Below are 20,895 nucleotides of genomic sequence, written 5' to 3' on the forward strand. Positions count from 1 at the left end.
TCAAATGAGAAGCATCAAAGAATTTGTGGACTATTTAAAAACCACAACACCTCCTAACACACTTGTTTCATAGATCATAAGTCAGAGTTTTATTTGTGGAATGGATTTTTTCTGCCTTTAAAGGGTGGTTTGTGTAAATGTGCCAGCACTTTGTTGATAGAATTCACAAAAAGTCGTAATAATTAGCACACAAAAAATGGGTCTTTTAACCCATTTTTCTGAAGCACTTTTCTGAAGATCCAGGTTTTTTACTATACATTTTCTTCTTATATTGGAGTCATAAATGGCTTGTAGAAGTGGCCATAAATCACATTCAGCATCTTATCTCATCCATAGCAGTCCAGTTAGCATGTATTTATATTCAGCACTGTTCAGTGTTGGTGATACAAAAGAAGTAAATCATGGACCATTTCCTCAAACTCTTGATAGAATAGCAAGACCTGCCATTAGAAAGATCTAGCAAGTGCAGTGACCCAGCAATTGCACTACTAGGTATTGTATTCATCCAAGGGATACAGGTGTGCTGTTTCTAAGGGACACATGCACTCCCATGTTTATAGCAGCACTATCGACAATAGCCAAAGTATGGAAAGAGCCCAAATGTCCATCGATTGATGAATGGATAAAGAAGATGTAGTGTATATGTATATACAATGGAGTATTACTCGGCAATCAAAAAGAATGAAATCTTGCCATTTGCAACTATGTGGATGGAACTGGAGGGTATTATGCTAAGTGAAATTAGAGAAAGACAAAAATCATGATTTCACTCATATGAGGACTTGAAGAGACAAAACAGATGAACATAAGGGAAGGGAAGCAAAAATAATATAAAAACAGGGAGGGGGACAAAACAGAAGAGACTCTTAAATATGGAGAACAAACAGGGTTACTGGAGGGATATGGGAGGTGGGATGGGCTAAATAGGTAAGGGGCAAGATCTAGCAAGTGCAGTGTGCTGTGGTGGACATAGTTTATGGAGAGAGTTATTTGAGAAGTACTACATCAGGAAAGACTGTGTAGGAAGTAGGACTTGCAAACAAACAAGGGCTCTTGGGATGGTGGCGGGCATAAGCATCTGTGACATCTTTGGTACAGAGACATTGGACAGGGGTTAGGTGGCTTTGAATTCATAAAGCGAGAACCAAAGTTAGAAGCCATAATATTTTTAGTTCATCTTAGGCTTTACTTGAGCTCTTTTCTGCTCTTTCGGTTGGTAAACCTGTAATTTGTTATGAAATTGTTTAATCTCATGTTGAAAAATACCTTGTGTTTTTGTTTTAGGCAACGATGAAGTAAAACGGGGTGTCCTCCTGATGCTCTTTGGTGGTGTTCCAAAGACAACAGGGGAAGGAACCTCCCTTCGAGGGGACATAAATGTTTGCATTGTTGGTGACCCAAGTACAGCTAAGAGCCAGTTTCTCAAGTAAGTGTTTGCCTATTTAGAATAGGGAAAAATTGCCTGTAATTTTAATTCTATTTAGAATTCTTTTAATTCTAAGTCTTTAGATACATGAATGTGTATTTTCACGGTTATAAATCACAGCATATGTATTTTTAATTTACTGTAAATATTTTTCCATGTTTCTTTATTTTCACAGTTGTCTTTTGTTGGTGTACTGCAACTTAGAAAATTATTTTCCTAGTTTGCTTCATTTAACAATTATGGATATTAATACCATGAACATCATGATTTATATAAATTTTTTATTTTGTTTGTTTCCTTTGCGAAAATCCCTAGACATAGGATTGTCGAGACTAAGAATACAAACATCTTTAAGGTTCTTAAATAGGACACGCTTTCCAATAGCAGTGCAACAAGGATAGACACGTTATGCTAACTGTATCAGCATGTGTACTGCTTTAGCAATTTTTGCTTATTTTTAGAAGCTATAGCAAATACTTGCTTACTTTCAAACTTTTAAGAAACTTAGAGGTCAAAATAATACCAAACCAGTTTTGAAACATCTGGTGTGTTCTTGGTGCTATATATATGTATATGCATTCTCTCATCCTGGCAGCACCCAGACAGGCATGTGATATTATCCTCTTTTTCAGGGAGGCAAACAGAAGTTCTCTGAAACTTAATAAATCACCCAACTTCTCATAGCTAACAAGTGACTTCTGAGCCATGAGTATTAGAACTTGGATGTATGTGACTGCAAAGCATGTGCTTTTCATACTGTATCAAGCTGCTTTTCCTTTATTTATTTCAGTAATTTGTTCTAGAACATAGACCATTTTTAGTTTGGGATTTTATAACTAAGTATTTTCTTCATGTGTATCAAGGACTAGGCTCTAGATTTGAAAATAATAGTCTTATCTTAAAAGGGATTCTTTTCATTTCCTCTGCTCCCATCTCCTCTCCACCACCATAAAAAGATGTGCTACAATGTTGCTGTTGGTAACAGAATTGTATTATACTTGATTATCTTAGACAGAAATAGCCTTTATATCTAGTGGGTTTTTAGTATCTTTATTGCAATATAATTTCCATATCATAAAATTTGCCCTTTTAAAGTGTACAATTCAGTGGTTTTAGTATATTCACAGAGTTGTATGACCATTACTAGACTAAGTTTACAACATTTTCATTACCCAAAAAGAAATCTTGTATCCACTAGCAGTCAGTCTTCATTCTCCTCCCTAGGCATAGGCAATCACTAATCTGCTTTAGTGTCTCTATCTGGACATTTCCTGTAAATGGAATCATATACTGTGTGATTCATTGTGACTGGCTGCTTCTGCCTAGCATAATGTTTTCAAGGTTTAGCCATGTTGGAGCATGCCAATACTTAATTTCCTTTTATTGCCTAATGTTCTATCATATGTATGTTACCACATTTAATTATCTGTTTATCAGTTAATGGGCATTTGGATTGTTTCTACTTTGGCTTTTATAAGCCAGTGCTGCTATATGTAAGTTTTCACCTTTTTTTATTGCAAAATATGCATCACATTGGCCATTCTTAAACATTTTTACTTGTACATTTCAGTGGCATTAAGTACATTCAAGTTGTGCAGTCATCACATCCATCTGTAGAACTCTTTCATCTCCCAAACTGAAAATCTGTTTGCATTGAACAGTAATTCCACATTTACCCCCTGTCCCAGCCCCTAGCAACCCACCATTTTTTTTTTTTAAGTTTGTTTATTTATTGAGAGAGAGAGAGAGAGAGAGGGCACGCGCACGTGTGTGCATGCAAGTGGGGGAGGGGCAGAGAAAAAAGGAGAGCGAGAATCCCAAACAGGCTCCTCGATGTCAGCACAAAGCCTGATGTGGGACTCAAACCCACGAACCATGAGATCATGACCTGAGCTAAAATTGAGTCAGACACTCAACCAGCTGAGCCACCCAGGCACCCCATCATTCTACTTTCTGTCTCTAAATTTGATTATTCTAGGTCCCTCATATACATGGAATCATACAGTATGTGTCCTTTTGTGACTGGTTTATTTCACTGAGCATAATATTCAGGGGTCACCCATGTTGTAGAATGTCTTAGAATTTCCTTCCTTTTTAAGACTGAATAATAATAATTTATTGATGTATTTATCACCTTTTGTTGTTTCCACCTTTGGGCTATTGTGAATAATGCTGCTATGAACATTGATGTGCAACTAACTGTTCAAGTCCCTGCTTGTAATTCTTGGGGATAATTTTAGTTCTTAAAATTTAGGTCCTTGATCCATTTTGAGTTAGTTTTTGTACATAGTGTGAGACAGGGGTTCAACTTTATTCTTTTGCATGTGGATATCCAGGTATTTGAACGCCAAGACTATTCTTATCCTTATTGAAATGTTTTGGGACCCTTGTTGAAAATCAGTTGACTATTGGGGCGCCTGGGTGGCGCAGTCGGTTAAGCGTCCGACTTCAGCCAGGTCACGATCTCACGGTCCGTGAGTTCGAGCCCCACGTCAGGCTCTGGGCTGATGGCTCAGAGCCTGGAGCCTGTTTCCGATTCTGTGTCTCCCTCTCTCTCTGTCCCTCCCCCGTTCATGCTCTGTCTCTCTCTGTCCCAAAAATAAATAAACGTTGAAAAAAAAAAAAATTAAAAAAAAAAAAAAAAGAAAGAAAATCAGTTGACTATAAATATGAGGGTTTATTTCTAGACTCACAATTATATTTCATAATCTCTATGTCTCTCTTTAGGCCAATACCACACTATCTTGACTACTGTAGTTTTGTAGTAAGTCCTAAAATCAGAAAGTGTGGGGTGCCTGAGTGGCTCAGTCAGTTAAGTGTCCAACTTCACCTCAGGGCATGATCTCACAGGTTTGTGAGTTCTGTGCTGTCAGCACAAAGCCTGTTTCAGATCCTCTGTTCCGCCCCCCCCCCCCCAACCCCTTCTTTGCCCCTCCCCTGCTCACATGCATTCTCTCTCTCTCTCAAAAATAAAAGTAAAAATAAACATTAAAAAAATAAAATCAGGAAGTATGAGGGCTGCCTGGCTGTCTCAGTCATTTGAGTTTCCAACTCTTGATTTTGACTCAGGTCATGATCTCAGAGTCATGGTATCGAGCCCCACGTTGGAGCTCCATGCTCGATGAAGAACCTGCTTGGGATTCTCCCTCTCTCCCTCTGCCCCTCTCCCTTGCTCACATGCACATGTTCTCTCTCTCTGTCTCTGTCTCTGTCTCTCTCTCTCTCTCTCTCAAAAATAAATAATAAAAATCAGGAAGTGTGAGTCCTCCAACTAATTGTTCTTTTTCAGATTGTTTTGGCTATTCTGGGTGCCTTGAGTTTTAGGATCAAGAATTTTAGGATCAGCTTTGTGAGTTTCTACAAAGAAGCTAGTTGTGACATTAATAGAGATTGCATTAAACTGTAGATCAATTTGAGGTAAATTATCTTTTTAACAATATTAAGTCTTCTCATCCGTAAACATCGGATGTCTTTCCATTTATTTAGGTTTTAATTTTTTTGAACAGTGTTTTTTAGTTTTCATGGTATAAGCTTATGCTTCTCTTGTTAAGTTTGTTCATAAGTATTTTATTCTTTTTGATGCTATCATAAATGGAAAACTATTTTCTTATTTTCATTTTTGGGTTGTTCACTATAAGTGTATAGAAATACAATAGACTGTTGATCTCTTATCTTTCAGCCTTGCAAGAACTCATTCTGTTTTAGTAGATTCCCTAGGATTTTGTATCTACAAGCTCATGTTATCTGCAAATAGTGATAGTTGTTCTTCCTTTTAAATCTAGGTGCCCTTTTTTCTCTCCCAGTTGCCCTGGCTAGACCTTTCAGTATAATGTTGAATAGATATGGCAAGAGTGAACATCTGTGTCTTGTTCTAGATTTTAGAGAGAAAGCATTCACCTTTGACCAAGTATGATGTTAGCTGTGGGTTTTCAGAGATACCCTATTTAAGTTGTGGGAAATTCTCTTCTATTTCTAGTTTGTTGAGTTTTTAAAATGAAAGGGTATTAGATTTTGTCACATGCTTTTTCTGCTTCTGTCAAGATAGTTCTTTATTCTGTTGATATGGCATGTTACTGATTTTAGGTATTAAACCAGCCTTGCATTTTTGGAATAAGTCTCACATCTAGTTTTGTCTTTTTTTGTTTCTTAAGTGCAGAGCCTTCGAATAGATCATTGTTGCCTAAATGTTTACTGTTTATTATTAAAGGCTTCCTTTAAAATGGTGTTTTTGTCATGTATGAACTTCATTTTCCAATTTGATAGGAATGGATTTAAATTGATTAAAAAGGCCAAAGGAGATAAGGCGTTCTGTTTAGTCTGTGATATATGTCTTTATGAATTGTTTATGCTAATGCCTTTCTCAAATGTTAAGAAATAATAAATTCTTGATTGACATAAACCCTGTCAGCTGACATTTCTAGAAAGGATGCTTTGTAGTATGTATTAATGAATATGATAACCTTGAACAGGCATGTGGAGGAGTTCAGCCCCAGAGCTGTCTACACCAGTGGCAAAGCATCCAGTGCTGCTGGCTTAACAGCAGCTGTTGTGAGAGATGAAGAATCTCATGAATTTGTCATTGAAGCTGGAGCTTTGATGCTGGCTGATAATGTAAGGACATTTTATACTTTTGGATATAAAGAAATCAGAATAGCCCCTACCCTATCATTAAATGCCTGTAAGTTTCTATTAAGAAAATAGCCTTTAAAAAAGCTATTTTTAGGGTGCCTGGGTGGCTCAGTCGGTTGAGGGTCCAACTCTTGATTTCAGCTCAGATCATTATCTCACAGTTTGTGGGATCAAGCCCTGCATTGGACTCTGGGCTGACATTGTGGAGCCTGCTTGGAATTCTCTTCTCCCTTTCTCTCTCTCTGCCCCTCCCTTCACATGCATGGGCTCTCTCAAAATAAACTTTTAAAAAGCCATTTTTAGTAAATCAGTTTTATTAATCTAGAATTTCATTGATCTTTTCCTCATTAATCACTTTCTGAGCTTCTCTAGAATGTATTGCCTGCCCTGAGCATGTGTGTTTGCTGTGATTAGTAATTCCCAGCATTTTTTCCTTTCCAGACAGTGACACCTCTATGAGTATGTTTGTTGCCTTTTACATGTATTTGACATAGATCTGTTAGATCTATGAAGGCATATAAGGTGTAGATACACATTTGTAATTGCAACTTTACCCTTCATTTCCTCAGCCTAAAATCAATGCTGAGGGGACCCAGAATATTTGACCTAGAGGTTTACACAAGATTTTGGTGTTGAATAAAAATGCAATAAGTAACTGTAGGGTTTTTTTTGTTGTTGTTGTTTTAAGTTTATTTATTGAGAGAGAGAGAAAAAAACACGAGTTGAGGAGGGGCAGAGAGGGAGAAAAAGAATCCTAATAGTGTGGAGCCCAGTGTGGGGCTCGAGCTTAAAAAAACGGGAGATCATGACCTACGCCAAAATCAAGACTTGGACACTCAACCAACTGAGCTTCCCAGGCACCCCAGTAACTATGTTTTTAATCTTGCTCATAGTTTAAAATGGGTCAAAGTATATGATTCCTTCTAACTCTGTAATCTGTTGAACTATCCTACTCTAGCAGAGGAAATTAAGATTGCTTATTTACTGGGGCACCTGGGTGACTCATTCAGTTGAGTGTCCAACTCTTGACTTCGGGTCAGGTCATGATCCCAGGGTCAGGGGATTGAGCCCCTCTTCAGACTCTGTGCTGAGCATGGAGCCTGCTTAAGATTCTCTCTCTCTCCCTCTGCTCCTCTCCCTGCTCATGTGTATTCTCTCTCTTTCAAATAAAAAGTTTAAAAAATTTGTTTAAAAAAAGTTGCTTAATTACCTATCTTAGAGTTGTTTAGAGAATGGAAAGGTTTCTGGTAACAAACTTAAATTTATATTTGCCATTTCAAGTATATCTTGCCATTTCAAGACATCTCAAAGGCAGTTTCTTATGCTAGATTTGTTTGGTTACAAGGGTGTATGTTGTATTGATGAATTTGATAAGATGGATGTGCGGGATCAAGTTGCTATTCACGAAGCTATGGAACAGCAGACCATCTCCATCACTAAAGCAGGAGTGAAGGTATGTGTGTCCACCTCTGTTCTGCTGCATCATGCCTTAGCCTTAAATATTAGTGTAGTTCTAGAGATGTTCACTAGAATAAAATGCATTATTCAACATGAAATGCTGATTGTTGAAATGGGACACATAGCCCTGAGGATTATTAATCCAAATTATAGGCGCTTTTTTAGGGTACTTTGAACATGTTTTACTATCACAGAAAGTAGAGGAAGTACTGATGAAATTTTTAGCATTTTACTCCTCAAATTTTCCACAAAGCTTCTATTTTCTGACAGTGCATGCTTCCAGTTGTAACAAAAATAATCAAACTCAATAGATTATTTAAAAGAAAATAATAAGCATAATATTGTAACCAACATTAGAGAGAAACTAAACTTTGTAAATAAAAGTAATGCATCCAAGTAGGTAAGGAAAATTAAAGCGCTACAGTAAAATATAAATTAAAAGACGAAATCTTCCCCTGCAACTCCTATCACCAGTAAATATTCAGAGTATATATTGAAGTTAAGCTCTTGCAGGAATTTTTCATACATAAATAAGCATAATACATACAGTTTACTTCCTTGCTCATTTAACTTCATAATTTTATTTTGGCAATCTTTCTATGCCAGCATATATTAGATCCATTTTAGTGTTTTTATTACCACATGGTTTTCAAATCTTTGTTCCTCATTTTGGCTCATTAGCCTTCTATAGAGTGACATTTAGTCATTTTCAGCCTTTGATTACAAGCCATATTGTAGTAAATATCCTTGAACACACATCTTCCTGTACCTAACTGCAAGATAAATTCCTAACAAGAAATTACTGGCTTTAAAGTGTGTGTATGTCATACCACCACCTTATGTGGGAGTGCCTGTTTGCTGTACATTATCAGACTTTAATTTTGATGATTCAGTAGGTAAAAAATGATGTCTTACTTAAGGTATTTTGGTTTGCGTTCAGTTTATTATGAGTAAGATTGAGCATTTGTCCTATATTTATTAGCCATTCCAAATGTCTTTTTTAAACCTGTGACAATGATTTCTTTTGTGGTCAGGCTACTCTGAATGCCAGGACATCCATTTTGGCAGCAGCGAACCCAATCAGTGGACACTATGACAGATCAAAATCGTTGAAACAAAATATAAATTTGTCAGCTCCCATCATGTCCCGATTTGATCTCTTCTTTATACTTGTGGATGAATGTAATGAGGTAACCGTGTGAAGTGTCACTGTGGGCTTCCTTTTTATTTCCAGTTTGAGTAATTGAAGGAGACTAGGCTGCAGCATGTACTTCTGAACAGCTGGTGCATTTATTTGCACTGACTTTCATTTCTTTCAGAATGCTACAGGGTTGGGCAAAAGGTTTATTGAGCAAATCAAAATAAAGTCATTTGAATTGTTAGTTCCACTTAATTATGTTGAGGAATATGGAGTTTTGTTGTTTTCATTACTATTTTTTTTAATTATCAAGAAATAAAAAAAACTTGACAGCTAACTCCCAGCCACACTCTTTAAGATTTTTATTAGAATTTTTTGCTGGGGGCCCTGGGTGGCTCAATTGGTTAAGCGTCTAACTTGATTTTGGCTCAGGTCATGATCTCATGATTCTGAGTTCAAGCCCCACATCAGGCTCTGTGCTGAGCTTGGAGCCTGCTTGGGATTCTCTCTCCCTCTCTCTCTCTAACCCAATCCTCCCCCTTCCCTGTCTTTACCCTCACTCATAGCTGGGAGTGTCTGATTTTCTTTTTCTTTTTTTTTTAATTTAATTTTTTTTTTTTTAATTTACATCCAAGTTAGTTAGCATATAGTGCAACAATGATTTCAAGAGTAGATTCCTTAGTGCCCCTTACCCTTTAGCCCATTCCCCCTCCCACAACCCCTCCAGTAACCCTCAGTTTGTTCTCCATATTTATGAGTCTCTTCTGTTTGGTCCCCCTCCCTGTTTTTATATTATTTTTGTTTCCCTTCCCTTACGTTCATTTGTTTTGTCTATTAAAGTCCTCATATGAGTGAAGTCATAGGATTTTTGTTTTTCCCTGACTGACTGATTTCACTTAGCATTATACCCTTCAGTTCCATCCACATAGTTGCAAATGGCAAGATTTCATTCTTTTTGATTGCCGAGTAATACTCCATTGTATATATATACCACATCTTCTTTATCCATTCATCTATTGATGGACATTTGGGCTCTTGCCATATTTTGGCTATTGTTGATAATGCTGCTATAAACATGGGGGTACATGTGTCCCTTCAAAACAGCACACCTGTATCCCTTGAATAAATGCCTAGTAGTGCAATTGCTGGGTTGTAGGGTAGTTCTATTTTAGTTTTTTGAGGAACCTCCATACTGTTTTCCAGAGTGGCTGCATCAGCTTGCATTCCCAGGGAGTGTCTGATTTTCATATATTTTTGTTTGTGAATGGTTCATTAAGATAGTTTTTGAAGTTTTTTAATTGGAAATAATTTCAAGCTTACAGAAGTTTTAAGAAATAGAATTGTGCATGTAACACCCATGTACCATTTATGCACTTATTAACATTTTTTTTTTATATATCTTTGGCTTTTTTTGTGTACCGTATGAGATTAAATTCCATATTTTTAGTGGTTTTTTTTTCAATGTTAATAACAATCCTGTAATGATTATCTGTTCACAAGCAGCAATATAATACTGTGGCTAAGAGCATAGACTCTGAAGCTAGACTGTTCAAATCATGGCTCCATTACTTACTGTGATGTCAGACAAGGCACTTGACCTCTCTGGGTCTCAATTTACATACCTGTAAAATGGAGATAATATTACCAATTAATAAGATTTTTGTGAGGGTTAAATGAATTAATGCTTCCAGGCACACTTAGGGCAACAGTGCCTGGCATACACCGGGTACCCTAAAAACTTAATTCTGCTATTGTTATTAAAGTCAGTCAATTCCTTCAGGAATATTCTTAGAGTAGGGCAAAGGTACGCATTAAACTTCCTAGATTTGAAATGAAACTGTACCAAACTTTGCTCAGAAACTTGGTACCCATTAATACATGTTTCAGTGGCATATTAGAGCTTGTTTTTAGCTATAAATTATTAATCCCAGGGATAATCTGAAGTGGATATCGTTGTGACTGATCAAAGTGATTTTCTTCTTTTGAATTAGGTTACAGATTATGCTATTGCCAGACGTATAGTAGACTTGCATTCAAGAATTGAGGATTCAATTGATCGTGTCTATTCCCTTGATGATATCAGGAGGTATCTTCTCTTTGCAAGACAGTTTAAACCCAAGGTAACTAACTCGTCCTTTTGTACTGGAGTACAGCATTTAATAGGGCATAATAGGGTTCTATGAAAATTAACCTATGCTTGTTTGGTTTTTTCTTTTTGAGGGTTTTGTTTTGAGAACAATGTTTCTTCAGAGAGTTAAGAAGAGGGAATTTTCTAAAAATGTTCTTTTGTTGAGTGCTAATAAAAGGATTTTGATGGGGGCGGGGGGTTCGCCTGGGTGGCTCAGTCAGTTAAGCATCCAACTCTTGATCTTGGCTCAGGTCTTGATCTGAGGTTGTGAGTTCAAGCCCTGCATTGGGCTCCACGCTGGGCATTGAGCCTACTTAGAAAGTTGGGGTGGGGGGCGGTGCGTGGATTTTTAATGGGTGAAGAATTTTGAATAACCAAATAAAGTAGGATGTACTTTTATTTCAGCCATTATTCCTAAGAATCTTTTAATGTTTTTATTTTATTTTTGAGAGAGAGAGAGAGACACAGGCTCTGAAGCAGGCTCCAGGCTCTGAGCTGTCAGCACAGGGCCGGACATGGGGCTCAAACTCATGAACTATGAGATAATGACCTGAGCTGAAGTCGGTGCTTAACCTACTGAGCGACCCAGGTGCCCCCTTATTCCTAAGTATCTTAAAATTGTATGAGCTTAAGTCAGTAGTCTACTTGGATCTTTCTTTGAGGAAAAGTTTGGATTCCTTTAGGTCATTGTGATTAATGTGGATTAATATTTTACAGTAATTGATGTTTATTGAGTTGAATCTGTACTAGATCCAGGACATTCACTTTTAAAGTAAATTTCAAAATTTGTTTTGTTTGACATTTTCCTAAAGTAGAATACAAAAAGAAAAAAAATTGATTCTGGATGAGATTTTTACACTATTTTCTGGCTCAACTTTTGGGACTTTACCCAAAGGAATTAGTTATCTGTCACTTCACTGATTATCCATAATATTGAGATTGATTTTCACTGTCGTTAAAAAAGCTTAATGAGGCATTTAAAACCAAGGGTTATTGGATACATATGTGTAAAGAGGCTTTTGTTCTCTAGACTGTGTACTCATCCCTCTGTGACCTTGGCATGCTTCTTTAATAGGCTGAGTTCCTTACTCTGAAAAACTGAGTATTCTTTTAGTATTCTTACTTTGTTGTTATTATTCAACAAATTTAAAAGACATTACATCCTTTTCCACTGCTTCAGCTTGCTATGTATCTTAGAAATGGCATTTGCGGGGCACCTGGGTGGCTCAGTTAAGCATCCGACTTCAACTAAGGTCATGATCTTGCGGTTTATGGATTTGAGCCCCATGTCGAGCTCTGTGCTGACAGCTCAGAGCCTAGAGCCTGCTTTGGATTCTGTGTCTCCCTCTCTCTGCCCCTCCCCTGCTCACACTCTGTCTGTCTCTCTCTCTCTCAAAAATAAACATTAAAAAAAATAAGAAGAAAAATGGCATTTGCTTAAATACTAACCCTGTTCTCTTCCTCTTCATAAAATTAGCATATGAAATTCACAGGTGTCCTTAGTTTCTTTTGAAAGGTATTTCAGTATTAATTGTCATTGACTTCAAAGTTTTGACCCTCTCACTTCCCCAAAGTGTCTCTTCCTGGAAGGCTCTTAAACTTACATTTAATGCCACTCCCATCAAGTAGAAAAGCCCTGACTTCAGTGATGTTCTGAAACAGATTTCTAAAGAGTCAGAGGACTTCATTGTGGAACAATATAAACGTCTCCGCCAGAGGGATGGGTCTGGAGTAATCAAGTCTTCGTGGAGGATTACAGTGCGACAACTTGAGAGCATGATCCGTCTCTCTGAAGCAATGGCTCGAATGCACTGCTGTGATGAGGTATCAAAGTCACTTTAACATAATGGGAGGAAAGAGAAATTGATTTATTGGTTTATAAGCATGTTTTTATCTTTGATACACTGTTGAGTGCTCATAAGATACACAGTGCTGGGATTTCTCCCTTGAAGAGGGTTGCTGTTAAGTATTTATTGAATTCAGTTTGATTAATATAATGAAATAATCATCTCCCAGGTTATGGAGTACATATAGAGGTGAGTTACCATTAATAGGTAGGTGATCCTCCTGAAGTATTGTCAGAAAGTCAGTAGTAGCCTAAAGCTACATCATCTCATCAAAAGAAGGGTGAGTACAATGCAGTGTTATTTTGAGAGACACCACATTCACATAACTTTTATTAAGTACATTGCTATAACTGTTCTATTTTATTATTGTTAAGCTCTTACTGTACCTAATTTATAAATTAAACTTTATCAGACATATGTATGAATAAGAAAAACAGTATATGTAAGATTAAGTACTATCTATGGTTTATGCATCCACTGGGGTCTTGGAACATAATCCCTGAGAATAAGGGGGATGCTGTGTACCACATTTTGTTTATCCATTGATCCATCAATGGGCATTTGGGTTGCTTCCACCTCTTGGCTGTTGTGATTAATGCTGTGGTGAACATGGGTATTCTCTGTGTTTTGAATATTAATCCCTTATCAAATTTATAATGTGCAGATAAGTTCTCCCATTCTGTAGATTGCCTTTTTTACTCTGTTGATTGTTTCACTTGATGCTCAGAAGTTTTTGAATGGGATATCATTTCATTTGTCAGTTTACCCCTTTGTTGCCTGTGCTTTTGACACTATTATCAAATCCAGTGTCCTGAGGCTTTTTTCCTGTGTTTTCTTACATAATGTTTTATAGTTTTAGGTCTTCAAACTATTTTGAGTTAATTTTGTATGTGATGTCAGGCAGGGGTCTAACTTCATTCTTTATCATAAAAGATATCCAGTTTGCCCAGTAACATTTGTTGAAGAGACTATCCATTCCCCAAGGTGTAGTCTTGGCACCTTTGTCAAAGATTATTTGATCACAGAAGTGAGGGTTTAATGATAACCTTAAAGGTATAAGGATTACTTTGTATAAATGCAGTCCTAGAATATGTTCCCCCTTGTGTCTGTTTTTTTCATACAGAATTAAAACTATAAAATATCATCTGAGTTTTATGTAATACTAGTTTTTCCATTTTTGTGCTGTGTAATATTCTGTTAATAAATCACAATGACTCACCCATTCTTCTGTTAATGGGCATTTGGATAGTTTCCAGTTTGGGTTCTTATGATACATGTCTTTTGGTCTGTATGGCATATATGTGTGTGTGCATTTCTGTTCACTAGAAGTAGAATTGTTGGGTCAGAGGTTATACGTGTGTTCAGATCAGTAAAGACTGCCAAAATGGTTTTCCTTTAGTGGTTGTATCAATTTATATTCCCACCAGCAATGAATGAAAGTTGTTCTACATTATTTCCAATACCATATATTGTTGGTCCTTTTAAGCCATTCTGGTGAACTTACGGTGTTATCACGTATTTTATGTGTGTGTGAGAGAGGGAGAGTGTGAGAAAAGTTAAAATGCCACTATGATTTGGTAAGGAGAGAATCTGTTGGGTATATCAAGAAGACTGACTTTCTGATTTACTTCATCTTGATTGGTTTAGGTCCAGCCTAAACATGTGAAGGAAGCTTTCAGGTTACTGAATAAGTCAATCATCCGTGTAGAAACACCCGATGTCAACCTAGATCAAGAAGAAGAGGCCCAGATGGAGGTAGATGAGGGCCCAGATGGCATCAATGGTGAGATACTTGTTCATTTACTGTTCTGGAGTTAAGAACTAAAATGTTCTCTGAGATATTATGATAAAAGTGCACTTGTTGATGGTTTTGAAGTCTGTATAGCAAAAGGGAAAAAATGGATATTGAATTGTACTAACTGTTTACAAGGTAAAATACAATTAAATAATTCATATAGAATATCTATGTGTGAAAGATTGGAAGAAAATACACCAAAATGGTGACAGTGAACTTAATTTCCTGGCCTGATTTATTGTTATTTTGCTTTTGAAGTAAAAACATGTTCTTGACTACATTAAAACAGATAAATACTGGGGCGTCAGTTAAGCATCCGACTCTTGATTTTGGCTCAGGTTATGATCTCATGGTTTGTGAGTTTGAGCCCCACATCAGACTCTGTGCTGACAGTGCAGAGACTGCTTGGGATTCTTTCTCTCTCCCTGTCTCTGTTCCTCCATTTGTGCTCTCGCTCTCTCTCTCAAAATAAATAAACTTTAAAAAAAACAAAAAACAGACAAATAACAGATTTTCACATTTTGTGTATAATATTGCAAATGAACTTAAAAAAAAATTTTTTTAATGTTTATTTAGTTTTGAGAGAGAGAGAGCGCAAGTTGGGGAAGGACACAGAGAGAGGGAGACACAAAATCCGAAATAGGCTCCAGGCTCTGAGCTGTCCGCACAGAGTCTGGCACGGGGCTCAAACTCATGGACCACGAGCTCATGACCTGAGCTGTAGTCAGACGCTTAACCAACTGAGCCACCCAGTGCCCCCCCAACCCTGTTTGTTTGGGTTTTTTTTTCAATGTTTATTTTTGAGTGAGAGAGTGCAAGTAGGGGAAAGACAGAGAGAGAGGGAGACACCGAATCTGAAGCAGCAAATGAACTTTTAGATCAGGGAATCTTCATAACTGCCATCCTTCCCATTCCTTCCAAATTAGTTTCTGTTTTCACTATTAGCATTTACAAATTTGTTTCTAATTTATTTGTAAAATGACTAGTGTAACTATATGCTTGTGTAGAGTTAGTATTAAAATAGAAGTAGTATACTTATATAAACATTTGATGGGGGAGTGTTGGAGGCACAAAAACAAGATTCAGATGGTTGATATTTCACTTAGGTCATGTTGACAGCCCTGCTCCTGTGAATGGAATCAATGGCCACAGTGAAGACATAAACCAAGATTTTGTTCCTAAAGCCTCCTTAAGGCTGGGCTTCTCTGAGTACTGCCGAATCTCTAACCTTATTGTGCTTCACCTCAGAAAGATGGAGGAAGGTAAGGCTTTACCTAGTATGGCCACATGCTTAGTCATTCATATAAGTTGTATTTGTATAAGCCACTTCTAACTGATAAAGACTGTTTTGTCGGAAGAGATCATAAGTTGTTATAGAGGCTCACTTTGGCAAAGAAAATGTATCAGTATATCTGACAGTCTGGACCTTTCACCCACAAGTTCATTGTCAGACAAAGATCATTTTTTAATGTCCTTCACCTATTTTAATATTTTTGAGAATCAGAAGTTAGGATCTGATAATATATAAAGAAGCACTTAAATGTTTTTACAGATGCAAAATCACTGTTCCTGACAATGGCTTTACTTCAAATGGATGACTCTAGGTTATTTATTTTTGTAGGCAAGTAATTGAACTGAAAAGACCATATTGGCACAGGTACATTCTATACCTAAAAATGAAGTAAAATCCTCATTTCTCTGTATATAAAGTGTGATATCTGGACACTAGTATCCTGCCTATCTTAATTAACTGCTTTACTATGCTATTCCACCATGCCTGTAGTTGGCATAGAAAATGATGAAATCAAGGTGTTGAACTTAAACTTTAGTTTGCTGGTTAGCACTCAGATAATTCTTATTTAAAAGTCCAAAAATGCTGGCTTCTGGACACTCTCATCACAGTGTCCTGTCTGTGGAAGGAAGAGAATAGTGAGGTTGTCTTAGCTTACTAAAGATTTGAATCCTGTAGTTTTTCCCCCTTGGGAGTTGTAGACCAGTGGGGGGGAGGAGAGAAGGCAGTAAAGAGGCCAGTATGACAAACAGGTTTTAGCCCTCCCACCCTCTTCTCACATAAAAACTTTTGGGAGCTCACATGTTCTTGTGTTCACATTGTATTTCATTTGTCTTTTTCTCATGTAGTCAAATTTTAAACATGGCAAACCATTGATGGAGCAAAGATAATGGTTAGCGCCCAGGCACTGTATGCATTCCACAGATAAATTCTGCTAGATCTTCTTTTCCTTAGAAAAAAAAAACTGTTCACCTAGTAGTAATGAATTCTCAGTCTTCAGGTGGACAGCTGTTCTCTAGTCCAGCACAGAGAATACAACTTTAAGCCAAGAAGGTCACTTACCGAGAACATTTAGACCAACCACTGAAGTTTCAGTACACCCATAATAAAACTTTTCAAAGCCATTGTCAGTAAAGCTAGAATTTTCCTATTTTTCATTTTTCATTTTATTAACAGTAGCTAGAACCAAGACTAAGAGTTTTCTCTTATTAATACTTTGCTTCTGTGATAGTTAGCTATTATCCAGGTTCCATCTTTTCTTGTGAATTTGGACTTCTGCTTTGGACTTTGACAAAGTAGATAATCATTCAGTATAGATAGACCTTGCTGAAATAAGTTGATAATTTTTTATTTTGAGTAATGCCCTTGGATTTCACTTCTTGGTTCAGCTGTGTAAAATCTTCCTTATTCCAAAGAGGAAAAGTTATGTTTAAGAAGTTTTGCTTGCTGTTGCTAATTTATGCTGTCAATTACTATTGGCAAACATTCTCATAGAAGGTGAAGGAAACAGCTTCATACTTTGAAATATTAATAGCTTCAAGAAACTTGTTTCTTATAATCTCTATTTTATTAGATTTTTTTCCTCAGGATAAAGTGAGGCATACTTTAATACAAGTAATATGACAGGTTATTTCAGGCTTACACTGGAACATTGCAAACCTTATTTTAGCAGGTATTCTTTCTGACAGGTTGATGGTTATCTAATCTGTACATTATCTTGTGTATGCAAACCCCAAGGATTGGCAATACAATTTGCTAGAAGGCAAATTTAATCCTTTTGAAATGTATTTTTTGTTGCAGAAGAGGATGAGTCTGCATTAAAGAGGAGTGAGCTTGTTAACTGGTATTTGAAGGAAATCGAATCAGAAATAGATTCTGAAGAGGAACTTATAAATAAAAAGAGAATTATAGAGAAAGTCATCCATCGACTCACCCACTATGTACGTACATAGCTACTCTTGCTTATTAATGAGGGAGGGAGTCCATGCTTCATACCTGCAGGTTCATAGATGTTCATTTATTTTGAATCATTGGGATCTAGTTAAAATTATGAGTTGTGGGGGGCCAGGGTGGCTTAGTTGGTTAAGTGCCTGACTTAGGCTCAGGTCATGATACTGCAGTTCGTGGGTTCGAGCCCTGCGTAGGGCTCTGTGCTGACAGCTCAGAGCCTGGAGCCTGCTTCAGATTCTGTGTCTCCCTTTCTCTCTGGCCCTCCCCTGCTCATGGTCTGTCTCTCTCTCTCTCAAAAATAAAAAAAAACATTGAAAGGAAAAAAAGAATTATGAGTTGTAAAAAAAAGAGAATTTACAGCAGTTAATTGACTTACTTCCTCTGCTGGAATCAGCAGAACCTAAGTTAAATCTGGGAAGGTAGGGTTAGGGTCTTACTATCAGACTATTTTTAATCTTTGTTTTCTACTCCACTCCCTTTACCATAAACCTACAAGCATTCTGACCTCTATTGCCTGTTTTCTATATTTCATCTTCCCCACATACTCACCTCCCCCATCACCCAGCTTACAGTCTATGGTCTGTCACAATGATCACTATTTTCTCACACTTTATAATTTCTCTGTTCTACTTGATTGGCAAAACCCCAGCCTTGGTTAAATCTAAATCTTTTTACTGTGCCATATTCAAGCAGTTAAAAGTATCTGGAGAAAGGCATACAATCATGTGCCATGTCCTACTTTAAATTCATGCCACTAATCTCAAGTGGACTCTTCTTTTTTCTTTCCTTTTCCTTTTTTTTTTTTTTTTTTTTTTTTTTTTTTTTTTTTTACCATATACGCAGAGTTTTATTCAGGGTAACTTAATGACAAGGGGAGTCACGTGGACGATGATCCAGGTGCTAAGCAGATACCCTTTGTAAAGTCCAGAACTTAATCCACAGATTTTATAAAGCAAGGAGGTGCAGGGATATGCAGAGGTCACTGTGATGAGGTCAAAGGGTTTAACATTTAACACACTCGTTGCCCCATCTGTGTGCCACATGAGAGGGAGGGGAAGAAACTATGTTACCTCTACTAGTTATCTAGCCATTATAGGAAAGATAAGAACAAGCTTTACTGCATTCTGGGCAGGGCATACATAAACCTCCAAGGGGCCTGGAACATACAGCCCTGAGGGAGGCCATTTTGAGGAAATGAATAAGATGGAGGTTTCACTTGAGTAACTCAATTTAATCCAATGGTTCTCAATTTTAGCATGCACCAGAATCATCTGAAAAACTTACTAAAACGCAGATCACTGGAACCACTCCCAGAATTTGTAATTTAGTAGGTCTGGGATAGAGACCAAAAATTTATTTTGTTTTGTTTTGTTTTGTTTATTTATTTACACCAAATTAGTTAGCATATCATACAACAATGATTTCAGGAGTAGATTCCTTAACACTCCTTACCCATTTAGCCCATCCCCCACTCCCACAACCCCTCCAGTAACCCTGTTTGTTCTCCATATTTGTGAGTCATTTTGTCCCCCTCCCTGTTTTTATATTATTTTTGTTTCCCTTCCCTTACGTTCATCTGTTGTAAATGATAAGATTTCATTCTTTTCGATCGCCGAGTAATACTCCATTGTATGTATATACATCTTCTTTATCCCTTCATCCATCAATGGACATTTGGGCTGTTTCCATACTTTGGCTATTGTTGATAGTGCTGCTATAAACATGGGGGTGCATGTGTCCCTTCGAAACAGCACACCTGTATCCCGTGGACAAATACCTAGTAGTGCATTTGCTGGGTCAGAGGGTAGTTGTATTTTTAGTTTTTTGAGGAACCGTCATACTGTTTTCCAGAGTGGCTGCACCAGCTTGCATTCCCATCAAGTGGATTCTTCTTTACTGATCCTACCTACCTCACAGTGGCACTGCCCAGTGCTATGACTTCTTCCAGTCTCTAACAGGATCATTACAGGCATGCCTCCTCCCTACTCACATCAGTTGGTCATTCTCTATATTTGGCCTATTGGTCTGTCACTGTTGATTGCTCCTTCTGAGTCACCATATTTTCCTGGGTCTTCTCCTATCTCTTTGGTTATTTCCTCTTAGTCTCTTTTCCTGAGTCTTGTCACTTTTTAAATGGAGTGCTGTACTCAATCCTCAGACCTCTTTTGTATTTACATTGATTACCTAAGTGATCTCATTTGGTTCTATGAATTTAAATCCATCCACTGATGTCTCCCAGATTCAGCTGTCACCTCTCCTCTAAACTCCAGATGTCGGTAACCAGCTGCCTACTTGTGAACTATAGGCATCTCATGCTTAATGTGTGCAAAACAGTTCTTTCCCCCACCCCCCCCCACAGTGTTCCCATTTACTCAGTTGTAAGCCAAACACATTAGAATCATCCATGATGCCAGTTTTCCCTCATAGCCACTCCTTTAAGCAGCAAATCCTGTGAGCCCTGCCTTCAGTGTATATATTCTGTGTTCTATTCTCACCACCTTCACATTTACTCAAGCTACTATGCCTGAACTTTCACAGGAGCCTCCTAACTGTCCCCCTTTGTACTAGCTCTCTGTCCAGCAGCCAGACAGATCTTTTAAACGTTTTCATGCCCTACCTTCCAGTTCTTCCTTCCAGTCTCCATAACATGGCCTGCAGAACCTCTACAACCAAACCCCTCCTTAGGTGTATACCTCTTCACCTTCTTGCATAGGACTCTTCATGTTGCTACTCAGTGATACTGGCCTTGTCACTATTCCAGAGACACACCAAACATGAGGACCTTCGCACTTGTCCTTTGTCTCTTTACCTAGGTTCCCTCTTTCATTCTGGTGTCTGCTCAAATGTTACCTTCTCAAAGAGGTGGTTCTTGCCTAACCTGTCAAAATAAGAGCCTCCTGGAGCACCTGGGTGGCTCAGTCAGTTAAGTATCCGACTTCAGCTCAGGTCATGATCTCACAGTTCGTGGGTTTGAGCTTCACGTCAGGCTCTGCACTATCAGCACTTCAGATCTTCTTTCTCCCTCTCTCTCCCTCCTGTCCCCCTCCACCCCTTCTAAAATAAATAAACATTAAAAAAATAATAATAAGAGCCTCCTTCTTGCTATCACTCCCTAACCCTGCTTTGTGTTACTTCATAGTGCTTATCATTGCCTGGCACTAGGTTTTCAGTTTGACTTACTAGAATGCAAGCACCAGGAGGCCAGGGACTTTGTTTTATTGATCATTCTACCT

General features: G+C 37.6%; 1 protein-coding gene across 1 annotated transcript in view; it reads left to right on the forward strand.

Moving 5' to 3' along the window:
• Window positions 1–20,895, forward strand: part of MCM6 (minichromosome maintenance complex component 6) — a 39,139-nt gene that overhangs the window by 16,531 nt on the left and 1,713 nt on the right. Inside the window, exons 8-16 of the mRNA XM_060626005.2 lie at window positions 1,285–1,426; window positions 5,896–6,037; window positions 7,401–7,508; window positions 8,548–8,703; window positions 10,643–10,771; window positions 12,442–12,603; window positions 14,274–14,409; window positions 15,528–15,683; window positions 17,513–17,652. Coding sequence (XP_060481988.1) covers window positions 1,285–1,426; window positions 5,896–6,037; window positions 7,401–7,508; window positions 8,548–8,703; window positions 10,643–10,771; window positions 12,442–12,603; window positions 14,274–14,409; window positions 15,528–15,683; window positions 17,513–17,652 — 1,271 coding nt within the window. The remainder of the gene's footprint in view (window positions 1–1,284; window positions 1,427–5,895; window positions 6,038–7,400; window positions 7,509–8,547; window positions 8,704–10,642; window positions 10,772–12,441; window positions 12,604–14,273; window positions 14,410–15,527; window positions 15,684–17,512; window positions 17,653–20,895) is intronic.

The sequence above is a fragment of the Panthera onca genome, chromosome C1, assembly GCF_046562875.1.
Source record: "Panthera onca isolate mPanOnc1 chromosome C1, mPanOnc1 haplotype 2, whole genome shotgun sequence".
Classification (NCBI taxonomy): domain Eukaryota; kingdom Metazoa; phylum Chordata; class Mammalia; order Carnivora; family Felidae; genus Panthera; species Panthera onca.